At 37.4% G+C, this 17,401-nt stretch overlaps 1 protein-coding gene and 1 long non-coding RNA gene across 10 annotated transcripts in view; one reads left to right on the top strand and one right to left on the bottom strand.

Annotated features, from left to right (window-relative positions):
• Positions 1-17,401, top strand: part of LOC132908869 (teneurin-a) — a 709,702-nt gene that overhangs the window by 669,174 nt on the left and 23,127 nt on the right. For 8 of the 9 annotated variants that reach the window (XM_060963257.1, XM_060963282.1, XM_060963301.1 and 5 more), the window contains 7 exons: positions 6,613-6,732; positions 7,309-7,952; positions 8,945-9,158; positions 12,988-13,252; positions 14,644-14,774; positions 15,543-15,689; positions 16,205-16,412. In XM_060963257.1, the coding sequence (XP_060819240.1) occupies positions 6,613-6,732; positions 7,309-7,952; positions 8,945-9,158; positions 12,988-13,252; positions 14,644-14,774; positions 15,543-15,689; positions 16,205-16,412 (1,729 nt within the window). The remainder of the gene's footprint in view (positions 1-6,612; positions 6,733-7,308; positions 7,953-8,944; positions 9,159-12,987; positions 13,253-14,643; positions 14,775-15,542; positions 15,690-16,204; positions 16,413-17,401) is intronic. The other variant, XM_060963275.1, reaches the window with a different exon arrangement.
• LOC132908934 (uncharacterized) lies at positions 13,668-14,713 on the bottom strand. Its single transcript, XR_009658464.1, has 3 exons — positions 14,622-14,713; positions 14,139-14,473; positions 13,668-13,863 (listed from the first exon to the last, which is right to left on the bottom strand). It is a non-coding gene; the product is annotated as an uncharacterized LOC132908934 (long non-coding RNA).

Genomic DNA, 17,401 nt, shown 5'->3' on the forward strand with positions numbered 1-17,401 from the left:
CCATAGAAAACATCAAATGCATCGATTTAAAAGTATTGAAATAAATATCTGCAATGATTTGAATGAAAACTGAGATTGTAGATCGTAATACCTTCTTTCAGTACCAGTGAAAATTATTTACATATTACATTTATTAATTTACAGGATATTCTGTGTATATTTAACTGAAAAACATAATGTGTAAGACTTATTCATCTTTTATAAGGCGACAATTTTTATATTCAGTACACTGCCAACTAATTCTACATTACCAAGACTGTTCCTTTATTTGATTCTGGGATTATTAAATAGACGTTCCCATTCTCTTGAACATTTTGAAAATATCGATGCCCACTACCTTAATTATGCTGTTGGCTATTTTGCACAACTGTATGAATTTATTATCTAGTTTTAAAACGCTTTTGTTTTCCCACCTGACAGATTGTCTCTTGTTTATACCATACACGTAGAATCTATTTATATAAAGATCTATTAAAAACCCAAGAGATTTACAAGTAATTTAAAGACAATATTTTATTCGTATAAGTAAACTGTAGAAAATCCAAAACTTTTCAAAATATTGAGAAACTATTATGGCGACTTGATTTGTTGGAAATTATACTACTATCAGTGGATTAGAAGGAACGACAGTCGGATCGATGGTAAACATTTCATTAAAACGCACGGAAAGAAAGCGGAAGCATAAGGTGGGCGTGGAAGAACGGATAATCCTTCGATAATCCGGGAATCATTCTCGGGAATGAATCGCTCTATCGATCCGAGGGAATATAATTGAAAAAGTTGTTCCTTTGCTCTCGTCAGTCGAGTTGCCTGTCGTTCCCAGCCGACTTCACCTTTTCCCTGTCTGGAATCAAAGGGTGAATTCAGGTGCTAGGCTGGCTGCCCTGTTGGGATAGAAAGGGGGGAGGCGTGTTTCATCCTTCAACCGATTTCAAATTTCCGGCGATTTTGATGATGAAAGTTCACTGTCTCCGCCATCTCATACAGTTTCCCTTTTAATACGTTTGTTACCTGTAGCGTGGTATTATACTTTTCACAGTTAAAAGCGTGTAATAGCCATTTAAAAATATTGAAAAGCCGACTACCTTGTGATTACCTGTTATTATGTATTATATTAAAAATTTCTGATCGTTTCTATTTTTCAAATTTCACGCTGTTGAATAGATCGATGATTAATCTCTCTGAGGTGTTTCTAGTTTATCAGTTTGAGAATGCGGTGCAAGGAAAATTTATTTAAGGTGAACAGTTTTGAATTTACACGAAATATTCACGCAATGAGTAAGGAATTAGGTTAGATTAAATCTTAGGCGATATATTTTAAGTTTAAAGAAGCTCGCGTTTAGTAGTCGTACAATATTTCAGCTTTCAACCGTCGTTCTGAGAACTACAACTTTCTACATTAACCTGGAAAACAAATTTATTTATTAAAAGAAATAATAACAATAAATTCTATCCGACCAACGTCTATTTCACCAACTCAACCAATTTTAATAAATTATTAAACTCCGATCCTCTCCATATTTACCTGACAAATTTCGTGCGCCCCTGACCTGCGGCTTGCCCACAGGGAAATACCAAGCTCATCTTCAAAGTCGAACTTATTTCGAGTTCCGCTATCGTGAATTTCAATCCACTTGTGCTACGGTACAATAAAATTCACCAAACGTACCTCCGCACGTACTCGTTTTAACGTGAAAACACAGACAGAGCGAAAGAGAAAGAGAGAGAGAGAGAGAGAGAGACGAATTCGCAATTCGAGGGTTAGCCATGGTTTCATCGTGATCGGTATACGGGTGCGCGCGTATATACGCATGCATGCGGAAGAGAGGCGGTCGTGTGACACACACGTAATGCACGTAGAAGGGGCGATTGGCGATCGACGCGAAACGAGGACGAAAACGACGCCACGGTTGCTCCTGATGCTCGCGAAATAAGGTCAGTTCACAGTTCACTGCAACTCAATTTCTAACGATAGTTACATAACGAGCAGCGTCGATCTCACGGGGACGCTCCTTCTTTTCCAGTTATTTCGCAGCGCACGGTATCCGCAGCTAGAGTTAGTCGATTCCCATGCTCTCGCGTGCATAGTGCCGAGGGAGGTATATAGAGGTCGCATGCGTGCTTTTCCACGCGCGGACAGTAATTTGTCTGTCACCGCTGACGCGTGGAATCAAAGGGACGATGCTCGTAATTGGAGTTGCACGCTTGGTTCTTGGGGTTCGTTCGTTGTATCTTCTTTTTTTTCCCCTCTATTTTTATTTTCTTTTTCCTTTTTTTTTCGACGGAGAGGTGGAAAGTGCATTGACGGCGCAGAGTGTGCGATGAAGTTGATTGAGAATTCTGATGGAGAATAAAGGTTGAATATGTATTTTAGTATTCTTTTTTAATTGCTAGTCGTGACAATTAAACAAAAAAGGAGGATTGCAAGTTTTGGTACACGCTTTTGGTAAGAGGTATCTGTTGCTTCTATTGTACTGTGTATGTGCGATCAAATGGAAAAAATAATTTCTATTAATAGGAGGATAAGAGAGATTGGAAAAAATTGATCTTACCGTTAAATGCGCAATCTGACACCGAGTAGATTCTGTATACGCAACAGACAGACGATCTGAATGATTGACTACATGAACATCAAATAATCGGTATAACTAACAAAAACCGATGATAACTAACAAAAACCCAATACAGACAGATCTGTTAACAGATCGCAATCAAAAGTCGACCCAACAAATATACATATCAATCGTCGACGCGCTAATGGAACATGCTCGTACAATGTCGTACATGTGAGAATTCTATTTGTCGGCCCATGAATTTAGCCGGATGACGCGGAAAAGAAAATATTAGCCGACATACAAATTACCGTTTCCATCGATATGACACGGATCTCACCTACGATTGATCGGTTTTCGTCTCCGCAGATCACGCGACTTCTATACGCGAATGTTATTACCATAAATCGAAGGAGTTCGTAGCGTTTTATTTTAGTTACCTTATCATTGAATCTTTTCACTTTCTTTACATTTAAAATTTAATTGATATTTGAATAACATAGAAACGTTTGCAATAATGTTCTTATTCGATCCTGTTAATTTAAAAACTGAACAGCGATTCGTTTTATCGAATAGAAAAACAATCAATAAGAATACAGAAATTTATATTTGTACAAGGAAAATAGCAAATAGGTAGATATCGATAAAGAAGCAGCAAAAAAGCAAATAAGCAATCGATCAACTAAGGAGCGATAGTTTATGTGGAAGCACGAACGAAAGGAATTGTAAGCCAAATCCATTTCTAGGCTGACGAGATTGAAATTGATTAAAATAATAAAATGAAAATATCGAAAAAGAAGAGAAAGAAAATAAAGAAAAAATAAAGAAGAGGAATAGACAAGTTAGTGAGAAATACTGATGAACAGAACGTGATTTTCTATTTGTTAGATTGTTCGAACGATGGTAATACGTTAATTCAATTAGCCAAGAGCACGAAGGCAACGAACGCGTTGATAAGCCAAGAGGTCGTTAGACACGTTGTATTGTAAGTGGTATGAGGATGAACGGCAAAGGGGTGGGGTGTTCGCTTTTAAAAAGTCTCGTTAACCCGCGTAATTAATTCGCTGCTGGCGGACGCGAACGCGGCCACCGGGACAGATAATTAATTCAGCCATGACAATTCTCAGCCGCGGATAAGGATTTTATTGTGAGATTCATTGTGCCGCTTTAAATTTGATCGAACTGCCCTTTCATTGTCTGGAAGACATTAATATGGGTAAATGAAGAGAGGGATGTTTAGCGAAACTTGTGAGAAGTACAAGCGTTATCTGTGTTCATCGTACGAAAAGATCGAAGAATTAAGTTAACAGATTCGTCGTAATCTCGCGTCATTGCTTATCTTATTGAATTACATAAATATTTCACGTAAGTATAGTGACCCACGTCTAATCGTTTTGCAAGCATTAGCAAAGTACGATATTAGGAATTGGCTTAAGATAGTGAAAGATAATGAAAGTAACTAATGTAAAAATAAAATGTAAAAATAAATTAATAATATTAATGTAAAAATTAAAAAAAATGGAAGTAAAAGATGTAAAAAAATTAGGGGGTGTAGCATATAATTTGGTATTATTACTGGTTATACACATATATTTAAAATGCGAAAAGATTAATGCGCCTGCAGATCCGTTGAAGAAATATCACTTTGACAAATTAGGGGGATTCCTCTGGAATTAGGTTTATGATGCTATAGTTACGTACGTGGATATTTACGAGAGAGAATACCTGAAATTCAGGTCACCAATTTGGCTCGAATTTTGTGCAGAATTATACGTGTGTAATAATATCCGAAAAGTGTAGGGAGCAGCGTTCGAATTTTCTGGGAAATCGCATTTCAAGCTGTAAAATTTTTATGGTTAACAAGATTCTGTTAATTAAACGGTGGCATTAAAGTAATCGAGCTTCGAAGAATCCTTCGTTTTAAACGTATTTCTCTCTGTGTTCATAATTTCTTTCACGTTTTTTTAGTAGGCTTAAAAAATGTTTGAAACAATGATAACAATAATAATAATCATAAAAACACATTACCAAATTTCTGTTATATTTTTCACGTATAATTACATTTCTGTATTTTTTTTTAAATAATCTTTACGATTTACGTATTTTAATTGGAGCTCTAACAAAACTCTAGTTAGTAGCTTTATCCATTTTCGTGAAAATTTACGTTCTCTATTCAATCTTGAGCTAATGTTTCGTTCATAAATACGTTGAGTATGTATATACAAACCGCCATGAAAGAGTATCGGGTGGCCTACTTCTTTTACAACCCCATTAATGTCGCGTTTCACATAAACAATATCGGTTTCTGAAACTGTATTTGTAGAATATTACCGCAAATATGGCGAACGAAATACGTTAGTGGTGTTGTAATGAAGATCGTGCGTTGCCAACCGAACTACAACTTACTGCAACTGTTTATAACTAACTGGAATCACCGTTGTTTGCAGTGAGAATTACTCGTTCCATACAAACCATAGTCATATGCAAGAAAATTTACGGATTCGTGAAGAAAATTGCACATCAAACATATGACGCAATTTTTGCAATAAAAATAGTGTCTACGTATATATAAAAAGAAAAAAAATTTCGCATTAAGTATACACGTAACCTTCCCTCTATAACAAAAGATTGGATAGATCGACCAGAGTCGATGTTTTATTATTCCATTCATCGTTTCTGATAGTCACGTCTAGATTTTACCGCCATAAGAGGTCGAAATCTATAAAGATCCTATGCACCTTCACCTTTCACATAAACGCAATTAAACTAAAAAGATCCTCAGCCTAATCATAACCGATACACCAACAGAAAGTAAAGTTCTATTCCTAAGAATTAAAAAAGCTACAGTTAAAAGTAACAAAGAATTTCATAAAATAGCGTAAAGTAGAACTTTTTAATCCGTTTGATCTTGAAGTAGAAAGAACGTACATTTTTATTGGCAAACAGGGAACTGGACCAATTACCAATGGCGGGTATTAAACGCAGAAACAGAGGCGCGGCCTTTGTCGTTCGACTCGCCGCGCCGCCTTGAAAAGTTACGAAGGGTAGTCGGGCCGTGGAAATCTAGTGTCCCATCGTAATTCGAAAGCGATTATTCGAATTTATGAAGCCATTAGGACGCCACGGGACATTCCACCAAAGCCCTGTTCCTGATTCCTGGCGCAATAAAAGAGTCGCGTTACGGTGGTATTTTGTCTGAAGTGGCGGCCACCTACATTAAGAATATAACAAGCTGATTGCGTGCGCCTTTGTTGTATGAACGAAGCGTACGGTGTACGTGAGTGCCTCTGTGTATGTTTATAAAGAAAGCTGGCCGACGATGGCACCGTAAACTTTCTTACGATGTAATATCGCGGTGGTCTAGCAACGTGGAAATTCTCGCGAGTGCGCCATTCTTTCCAAGATCGAGTGTTCTCCAGCGAAATGACGAATCTATGGCTCGTATCTTCCGATTGGCGCGGAAGCAGCTTGCGTTTAAATGGATAAATGTAAAACATGAAATGCTTGCTTTCTTATTTTACTCTATGTATTTATATATATAAAATAGGAATGTGTATATGTATATTCTGCAATTGCTTTTCTAGAATAATAGGATTTTTATATTCCTCTCGAACGCAACGATTCGGTAGAACATCTTCCGGTTAGAATTCTTTGGTTCTCTTAGGTTTTCGTAGAAATGACGCGTAAGCAAAATTAAACGAAAATTCATACTTTACCAATACGTGAAAATACAGATACAAATCCACCTTTAAACGAATAAAATAACTTTGATGTGTGCGCGTAAAACAAAAAGTGGTTCGATTAGTCGATATGCTTTTTAAAATCACGCGATCCGTGGAAACAAAGTTTTCATGTTCCATTCCACTTTGCCGTGTGTTGCTCTATGATACATATATCTCAAAGCTATTTTGAAAATTCAAACACTGTGAAAACATGATCAAGTAAAACAAAAAATCTGTTTACTCTAAAACAGAACTGATCCTCCATATGTGTTATCGATATATCTCCTGTGAGACGTGCAGTGTTTGATGTTAAAGGGGAAACTCTGTTTTCTTTTCAGCAGTGAGCTCCATGCGGCCGATAGACAGCACGAAATGCGTAGTGGTCCAAGACGTGAAGGCTGTCACTCATGAGAACGCGCACGTTCACGACCCGATATCAACGCAAATACCCACCGAAGGTAAATATCGAGCGGTATCAATTTGCATCCACTATGCATGATGTAAATACTCCGGCATACGACGTCTCGCGGTAATTGCTTTTGGGAGGCGTCTGCTACGTTCGAATGGCTTCCCCGGCCTGATATCGGCCGTCTCGTATATAACCATACAATGGCCACACTGAGAATAATATCGGTTCTGATGTGTAGCTACGTTCGTCGAGTTATGCTACTGGAACATTTGTCGCGAGACTAGGAGACTAAATAGCGCGAGAGACGTTTCCGCTTTGACCGTTAAAGTCGTTGAAGACACCGTCGAAGCAGAATACCCATATTTTCCTCGATATGAATTTTTTAATCTTTATACAAAAATATCTACTTCAATCAATCACACAGTTATTCGATTATTATACATTTTCGAAAGAATATTCTGTACTCTCATTCGTCGAATATTTTTCGTATCTTAGCTATTCAAATAATATCTTTATATTTTCACGTTCGTATAAAGAGGAAACTTTAAGATACTTTTACTCTAAAATACGTAGAATTACGCTTAATAAGAGCGCAGAACGTAATCGAATTGATGCTACTACGCAGAGTCGTTGCCGACGAGCACGGCAGAGCACTCGAGTGCGTCGGACAGTGCCGGGGACCAACAGAGTGACCCTCAGATTCAGCAATCAGCACAGCAATGGCCGGCGGTGCTCGAGCTGCAGGCGTACAACGTGGCTCACTCGGCTGTGATCTCGCCTTACCATTTCTGGAACACCGAGTTCCGGAACAAGCAGCCCGCCTTCATCCGACTGAACCTTACTCTACCCTGGGGCGCGAACTTCGCCGTCTACGGAAGACGAAACGTCGCCCCGAGTGTCACGCAATACGATTTCGTAGAATTCGTGAAAGGTGGCAGAGTGGATCATAGGCTGAAACGAGACACTAGCTCGGAGGCTGTCAGTTTCATGAAAACAGCTGCGACTGAAGCGCGATCTAGCGACAATCGGTCGTACCAACATGTGTTGATCAAAAGAACGATCGTAGAGCCGATGATGGTGAACGTTAGCCTGCTACAGTATCTGGATACCGGACGTTGGTTCCTTTCCGTGTATAACGACGAGTTGCAGCCATACAAGGTCACCCTGGTTGTGACAGAAGCCGAGGGGGTATCGACTACCTGCCCCAACGACTGTTCTGGAAGAGGATCCTGTTATCTTGGAAAGTGTGACTGCATCGATGGCTATCAGGTGTGTATCCTTAGGTTTCTTCGAAGACTACCGCGAGGTTAAGAAGGTTAGGAACTTTTAGGGTGGTGAAGTTAATGAAATACATGAAAAAAAATTTAGTTTCAATTGAAAGAAAGGAAGGAAAAAAGATAAAGAATCAAAAGCTTTTTATTTTTTAAATAATTTTAACCTCACATTCTATCTTTTTAATGATATGTTTCAGTACGTTCGATGCTTGTATAATATATTATGTGTACTGTGTGCTAAATTTGTGTCGAATCATTGACCTGTACGTTGTGCCGCTCCCCTGTTAGCCTCAACTGATGAGGTGAATACCTGTTATATAACAGGCAAGGTGGGGTCACTTTAATCGAGATCAAGTGGACAGGTAGAATATACGCTTCAGCTGGATAAATATATAACTACACTTACATTAATGTTACGTTAATTGATTACGGAACTGCGAACTGTAAGATTAATACATGTAATAAATTGCTATTTATCTACCCATGTGCATATAAGCAGAACATTTCAAAAGAACACGTATGGTTCCGGCTAGAGATTAATTATTTTATAGGTAACATGGAAAACATTTCAACGTAAATTTCTTAGTTGCAATTATCGTTAATTACTAGTTTTTAGAAAATCAAAAAGGAAAAAATCTACAAGCACTAGTTTGAAAATCGTAAAAATGAGAATTCGCGATCGTACATAATCATCGTATTTCAGTCTCAACGTAATATCGACAATAATTCTAAAGAACAACAGTCTTTATACCATCCAATACCACAATTCCCTAGACCCACTGTCACAAATCTTGCACATAGTCGTAGGAAATCACCTCGAACAATTCAATTTGTCCATCAACCTCCTTCACGTAGCGATTCGAAAAGAATTACACAGCGATCGAAGCGATTAGATCGCGAAATGGTGTCGCTAAACTCGCTCGTCGATCATATTTATGGGAGAGCAGAGAGAATGGAAGATAATAGAAGAATCGATGAAAATTTCAGGGGGCCGATTGCAGTAAGAGCGTGTGCCCGGTGCTGTGCTCGTCTCATGGACAATATGGTGGTGGTATGTGCCACTGCGAAGACGGCTGGAAAGGTGCCGAATGCGATATACCATTAGGAGACTGCCAAGTTCCTGATTGCAATCAACACGGACAGTGCGTCAGAGGATCGTGTGTTTGTAATCCTGGCTGGAAAGGCTCCTTCTGCGACGAACGTAAGTTAAAAACGTGTCTGGCTATTATAGATACTTAGTAGTTACTTTAACACAATTTAAAGCGTATTGAAGCTCAGATTGGAATCGGCAAACAATTTTAAAGTACGTGCTACTTCTGTTATCGATTGAAACGTGGAAAATGTTGCAACAATTGACAAGAAGGTTATTAGCAACATGATTTTCGTACGAAACCAAATGATTTAAAAATTTTCTAATAATTTTAATGATATCGCTAAAAGATTCGAGAAGCCAAGTACAAAAATTTAAATACAAATTTAAGCATCATAAAAAATACTCTAATTTCATAATGGAATGGCCTAATAAAAATGCTAATGATCTTAGTCGCGTAAAAAAAGAAGAGAAAAGGTATACGAGGGTAAGGCGAAATACGGAGTATATAAGCGAAGTACGGAGGGCAGTGAAGTTCAGTTAGGCGAACGATCCAAGTCTGCGTTCGACGTCTAGTAACGACCCCTTAAGACCGATTGTTTAATCGGCTTCTCGCTCACCCTCGAATTACCAACGTTCTTGGCGATAAAACCGTGCAGAACTTACTTTCACCTAGCTGCGAGCACCCTGGAACGCAGGGTGCACGTCTATGTGATCCGGATTAAGATTGACATTGATAACGACACTGATAAGACAAAATTGGCATTCTCAAAAAAAAAAAAAAGGAAAAAAGAGAAGCAAAAGATTCATCAACAAAAAGATTTATTGCAATTAGTTTATTAGATGATTAGGTCTTTTTTACTAGCGCATAGTTAGCAATGCATTTTTCAATTTAATGGTACTGTCACTGTATTACACCTATCTCAGGATTTAAATCTGTGCAAAGCTTGAGTTTGTTTCGCTTAAAAGCATCTTTGTGTAATAGATGTGGAACAAAAAAAAAAAAAAAAAAAAAAAGAAAAGAAATACCGCGAAACATGGAATGTAAATGTGGCCTTAAAACGGGACAGATGATCCAACTTTTGAGTTCATTAACGGCGACATTATGGGCAGAATGTGTACGAGCATGCGCACAACATCGCGCCATATTTTAGCGTTAAAAATGAGCAGCGGAAACGCGAATGCCTCTCCGACGAACGTTTACCTCTCGTCTATTTCTGCGTCGGATGTTGTTTCTTCATATTTGTCACACCGCCATTAATTTCCCCATAATTCAACCGTACGTCCTGCCCTCTACCGTACACCACTATCCGGACAGATTCAAGGTATTAGTAATGCACATTCCCTCATCCGCCAGGCGAGCGTATACCGTATGCCTCTGTGTATAACCTATAATTAATGCACGTTCTCTCGTTGAATTTACATATGGGTCAACCATTGCGGCAATTCAACCGGGCGATTAGTTTCGTCGTATTTAATGGTCGTTTTAATCCTTTCGACGAGCATCTTGCTATTGTTTTTGATTTAGTGTAACTGTGTCCAAAAGGAACATTGTAGAGACGTTTAACGTTACGATCCCATTAATCTTACTGCGGTCTACAAATTTTTATATCCTAACCTTGCTCTCGTTTTAACGAACAAAAACATCTTGTGTATTTTAAGAGAGACTTTAAACGAATAAACAGTGAAATTAGTATTAAAATAGAACTTTTAGAGACAATTGAAGGACTGCAAATCAGTCTATTGGTATTATTCTATAAAACAGCAGTATTCTGTATTTATTGTTATAAGATGTTAATTATATTTTTTCAGATTATGAACGATAATGAAATACTTTTAAAAGTCGAAGCACGTGAACAAAGCCAGATACGTATACGATATCTCATTTTTTATAACTACTATCATTTACACCACTATGATTTTCAATCCGTCAGTTGGAATTAGAATTACAGTTTACAATTACAATTACAGTTTGCTACTTGTGAATCATACGCATCTTTCGCATCTTTCCGTTTAATGATATATTCGAGGAAGGAATAAAATTTGAGTTAAACGTCTTGAAAGTGTTCTTTGTTAGACCCATTCCGCGGAAGCGAGAATGGAAAAATGACGTTGTTGGAACGAATGGGGAAATTATTCGCGGGAAAAGAGACGCTTTGTCTCTGACACCCTTACGATTTCATCATAACGCTTCTTTCTCTATAATTCTTCAACAAACGATGAGATATATTCGTTTCATATTAAGATCTCGCGTTGGTACCGCGATGCAGAATGCATTTGTTCGGTGATTAGGTGACTAGAATTTGTGTCTCCGACACAGATCAAAGAATCTGTAGCATCGAAATCGTAACATTTCCAGTGTAATTTTATAACATAGAGATTGCCCGATAACTTTGTTCTCACAAATGAAACTGCTTTTTATTTTGAATCACTCATTAATGCTTTTAATTATTTCACGATGTTATCAATGGCAACTATATGACACGCTCGTGGCTTTTTCTGGTATATGTCATTAACGAAGTTTGAATATTTTAAGCGTTCATATTAATAACAGTTTCCAAAACTGGTCGAACTTCGTAGATTAGTTTTACCCTCCAAACTGGAGCCTCAATAGGTAGAAAGAGTACGTGTCGCGTAATTTTAACGCGAGTCTCTTTACACACAATTACATTGGTCCTCTGCAATAATGTCGATTATCACTTCACATAGAAGTCGCTTTTATCGTGTACTTCAGCGTTGTTAATTACATTTCACGGAGTACCATGTAGCTTTTATAGCTCCACAAAAAGGCATAATTAACGTTTACTGTATGATTATTATCATCATTTTACTCTTTGCGTCCTATAGTACCAACCAAAAACATGATAAAATGCATTCTTGTTGATATCTTCATTTCAACGAAACTTTATAAGTAAAATGAAAAGAACTGTTCTTCCCCTGCAGTCTTCATATTTATAAAACATCTTTCACAATTTAAATAATGCAGCTGTCTCTCTATTGCTACACATCTTTTTATTAAAAAAAAAAGAAAGAAAAGAAAAGGCTAATGTGATTTTTCTAAGAATAACCTGTTTCCTTATTGCTTCACTCTGTATAAAAATACCAATGTATCGTTGCAGTAAACATACCAATATATCAGTTGGCGAATACTGAGAGATCGCGTATAACCGGTCCCATACGACGCGAATGGCAGCGTGCATCGCGTCGCCAGGACGCTTCGGAATTAAGTTTCATAATTTCCCCGGGGCAGCTGGGATCCGCGGGAATAATGCAATTGTCCCGATGCCATAATTTAAAAAGTTGGTCCATTCGTCGGTGCCCAGGGCGCAATCACCGACGACAGACCGGAAGGTGCCTCGTGTTCTTGAAAACAATGTTAAGTGTATTCATATCAGCAAGAGGTCATTGCAGAAAATTCGAGATAGTTGTCATATATGCCAATTCGGTACAGTGAAGTTTGTTAATAATACGCTTGATTCGGAAAGGTAATATTTGTTGGTAGATTGTTGGGTTAGCTTCAAGAATTTTAGTTTCACCGCTCAGGTGTAAATAGTTGTTTGGATAAAGTCACAACCACTATTTAACGCTCAACGTTGATAGAGTTGAGCAAATTTTACCTGAGCTTTTTAAATATATACAACAGAAAGTTGTATGTGGTCTTAACTTTAATTATCAAAAAGTGATGGCAGTAAACTTGTTAAATATTGTACGACTAATACAAACGACCTGTATTTTTAAAATATATATTAAAATATATTCAATTATAAATTAAATAGTTTAATATTATTAATATATTAAATATATTACTGAAATCTATTAATAAAATCTATTTCGGATCATATAGACTCGATGAGAACGGCAAGGTTTACTAGTAAACATGAATTAATATAGCAAATATAACTTACAATATAAAATAAATGTAATTAACAATAAATTACAGCTGATTGTTCGGATCCAAACTGCAGTGGTCACGGCGCCTGCGTTGCTGGCAAATGCTATTGCAAAGCAGGTTGGCAGGGTGAAAGGTGTAACCAGGTCGACCAGCAGGTGTACCAATGTCTGCCTCGTTGCTCTGACCACGGCACGTACGACCTCGAATCCGGAAGTTGCGTCTGCGAGGGACACTGGACCGGTGTAGATTGTTCACAACCAAGCTGTGGCCTCGATTGCGGACCACACGGAACCTGCGAGCAGGGTCTTTGCAAGTCAGTACACGTTGTATAGCGCTACACTACTACCACATGTTTCCTTGTCGTCCTTTATGGGTCCTTCGCGAATTTGAATTGGGTTACCTGGACGCGTTTCCGTATTCAGTAGGAAAAGTGATGCGTATCCTTCTGGCCTTTGCTCTTTAACCTCGTTCCTTGCTGTGTGGGTTAAGTCAGCAAGATTTATTTTATCGCGATTTCGGTTACATACCGTGTAACTTTTCGGGTATTTGGCAAGAGGAATTTTGCGAGGGTTAGAAGGTTCATATTGAAATCATTCCTAGGTAATTTCCAATTCCTGGAAATAGAATTTTAAACGAGTTTACGTGAATTAATATTTCTCTTTGCATAGGAAACAAATATTATAAACGTTGCTGATCCTTCTTTCATTAATTTATACAACAGAATTTTAGCAATTTGGAAATTGCTCCGTTATTTTATTTTTTTTACATAGAACCTTACTCGAGATTCCAGTATTTCTTTCTTCCTCCGATTGAGCTATTTTCTTTATTTCAACATTCCCGTCTTCGGAATCCTGTTCCACGAAACGCCAACTTTCACAACAGTCTGATTAATTCAGATCCATCTACTCCTCACTTAAAATATACCTGGAAGACATTCAAAGATTCTTCGACCGAGTTTATCACGACAAGTTAGCAACGGTTAAGAGAGAAAAAAAAGAGGAGAAAAATCGCAAAATGTTGGAATCCTAAGCAGGGACAAGGAGAAGGAGGTGGCGTTAGAGCGTAGAGGCTAAAAATGAGTAAATTGCCGACGAGATCGAAGGCAGGAAAGTCGAGGCTAAGGAGGTGAAAAATTGCGAGAAAAAGGCTCTATCTTAGGGGTGGCCGCCAACTTATCACTACTCGAAGGACCGCCCTACCTTCCCGACGTTCCTTTGTCAGAATCAAGGACACGAAAGAAGATCTCCTTTCTCATATTCTAAAGTTGACGCCTTTCTCGTCTCCCTCTCCTCTCTTGTCCCGTGAAAGAGCGTCCGTAAGCGCAAAAAGTTCCCACCGCGGCAGGACGAGTTCGGAACTTGCCGGAATCCGTGTCTTTTTCCCGCTTTCCTGAAGGGTTCCGCGCGGAGGAAATCAATTTTGCATTTGGACGATAAAGCTGAGCGCATTTTTCTTCAGAAATTGTGCAGGACGCCTTCGGAACATTGGTCTTGAAGTGTATGTTGCAACTTCAAAAGCCGATTTTCACTTGTCTCTGAAGAAGAAGATTAAAAATTTAATAAATAGTTGGATATGATGGCATCTAAAAATTGGTGTCAATATTAAATTGGAAAACGTTAACGTAACGTAAATTAAAGTAACGATAGACTGCAGGAAAAAAAGGAGGTTTGAAGTTTGAGTACCTGAAAAGTATGTAATTTTTAGGTGCAACGACGATTGGACTGGAACCAAGTGCGATCAAAAACCGTGCGATGCACGCTGTGCGGAACATGGCCAGTGCAAAAATGGAACTTGCGTTTGCAGTCAGGGATGGAACGGGCGACATTGCACGTTGCGTAAGTAAAATATTAATGGCATCACCGGTGACGCCGTTTAAATTCATGATCTTTCCATTTGTTCCCATGAAATGGTAATTGTGAAACGTTGATATAATCGCGGATCAAGGACTCCGGATATTCAATGTCATTACTTTGTTATTTTTATTACTGTTATTGCTGTTTTATTATCGTTATTGATTGTTTCCGATGATACTCGTAATTATGGCAGTAGATTCGAGAAATGATATCATTCTAAAGATAAATTGTATAAGAGTAAAACTACATAGATCTAGTTATAAAGAGACTTAAGTAGAGGAGGTCGATACTTTGTCAGACAGAACAGTAAGAAACTGTCGTTCGATTATAATTTATACTTACAAGTAGAAGTGATTTTCACATAACAAATAGGTGCTATCCCAGTACTGTTATCTCACTTATTTTTATATAATTATTTATGTATTTTTTTAATTACCTAAGATTTCATTTACTACGTTATACAACTATATATGTATGTATATACTGTAGGATATTGATAGGAGTTTGATCGATCAAAAGTATATTTGACTCAAGTAATTTATATTGTAACGTTATATCAACCAAATGTTAATTAAAACTATACAAGAATTGTTCCTATCAAAAAGTTATTTCCTCCATCGCGAGATATATTCTTTCATGGAATCACATGTATCGTTTATTCTCCCAACACGGGGCTAGTATCGATTTTCAATTAGCTCCGATCGTTGCCCGATATCTTCAATTAAAACATTCACGCCGTTCCCTTGACAGCTGGATGCGAGAACGGATGCAGTCGCCACGGACTGTGCACTCTGCAAGATGGCGAATACAGTTGCGGATGTTCAACCGGCTGGGCGGGAAGGGATTGCAGCATACGACTCGAAATGGAATGTAATGACTTTATTGACAACGATCAGGGTGAGTGTATAAATATTATAAGTAGAAAGAAATACCAAAACAATTATAATCGTGTAATTTTTCATAATATAAACTTTTTCTACTGCTTTACTATTTCACCTATTTTGATTTAATCTAAAAAAACGAAGGCAAATATTTATAGAAAATATAGGTGTCTTATTGTGGAACAACCTTAAAGGCTATTCAAATATTTTCCATTACAGTAATATCTAATTTTTTCCTATCGCCCTGAAGACTAAGAAATTTTTTAAATTTTGACGGAAGATTCAAAGACTTTAGTAAAATTAAATACACGTTTTCTTGATATGTTACAAATTCCTAAAGTTCCAAAAATTTCTAAGGTGATTCCAAAATTCCTATAAAATTCCAATAAAATTACTAAACAGCTCTAACATAGCTAAAAATACCTGAAGAATTTCAATAAAAATCGAGTTTTATCCAAAATTAAAATTAAACGCTAATTTCTTAATATCTATATTCAGTGAACGTTTGATATAAGAAGTAATGTTTCTTAGATGGCATGATGGACTGTTCTGACAGCGAGTGTTGCTCGCACGCAGCTTGCGCAGAGCATATCATGTGCCTTACTAGTAATAATCCCGTGGACGTCCTTCTCCGCAAACAACCGCCCAGCGTGACCGCGTCCTTTTACCAGCGCGTGAAATTCCTCGTTGAGGAGAACAGCGTACAAAGCTACGCTCATATGAACGAGTACACCGAAAGGTAAGATCGACCACTTCTTCTCACACGGTTCTACATTCAGTCAATCATTCTAATATTTATAGAGGAACGCTTAGTTATATATACTTTATTTTTACGACGTCTAACAGGATATAATTGCGTTTAGAAGAACGAGCGAGTCGTTGACATGACATCAAGTGCATTGAATTTTTCTACGGTTTCTAAGAAAAATCTCTTTCATTAACTGATTCAATAGAAAAATCGTATTAATTATATCGGTGAGAAGCAAGAAGGAACATGAAAGGGAAGGTTTGAGTGTGTCACAGACTTTTAAGCTTTTGATCATTGAGAATTTTGTAATCGGAGTTAATTAGTGGAAACATTTGAAAGTTGAAGTGAATATTTGAAGTTGTCAAAAAATAGAACGTTTGTCTTTGTAATTACTAGAAACTAGTGATATCTATTTCCATGTTAAATATAGGGTTTAATTTATCCTTGAAATATTAAAAATATTCCATTCTTGTATTGCATTAATATATTTGTCATTGACACATATGCATAACATGGGAGAATCTCTGTATTTTAAATATTCAAAAAGAAAATATATTTTTTAAATTAGCATTGCCGCTATTGACGCACAATTCTTAAAAAAAAGATACATCCACATCCTTAGAAACTGAAAAATATAAATGTCGGAATGTTTTATTCAATAGTAACGAATTTCTTCGATCTTCAAATACTGCAGGAAACATTCAATTATTCCCTTTCGAGTATCCAACGGGATAAAATAGAAAAATCTAGGAAAGATTAATTTTCAATCATAACAACGTCTGGCTCGTTCGATAGTCGTCGATACCTACACGTACCGTTTAACTAATGAAAAAGAAAAGAAAAGAACAAACAGAAAAAAAGAAACGTATAGCATAGCTGCGTGTCATAGTTTCTGGCCTTTTACATTTTTCGAATGCGTTTGACATATTACGCGGCTGTTACTTTCCTCGTTTTTATCATCCACGAGAACTGCGCAGATC

This window comes from Bombus pascuorum, chromosome 1 (genome assembly GCF_905332965.1).
Source record: "Bombus pascuorum chromosome 1, iyBomPasc1.1, whole genome shotgun sequence".
Classification (NCBI taxonomy): domain Eukaryota; kingdom Metazoa; phylum Arthropoda; class Insecta; order Hymenoptera; family Apidae; genus Bombus; species Bombus pascuorum.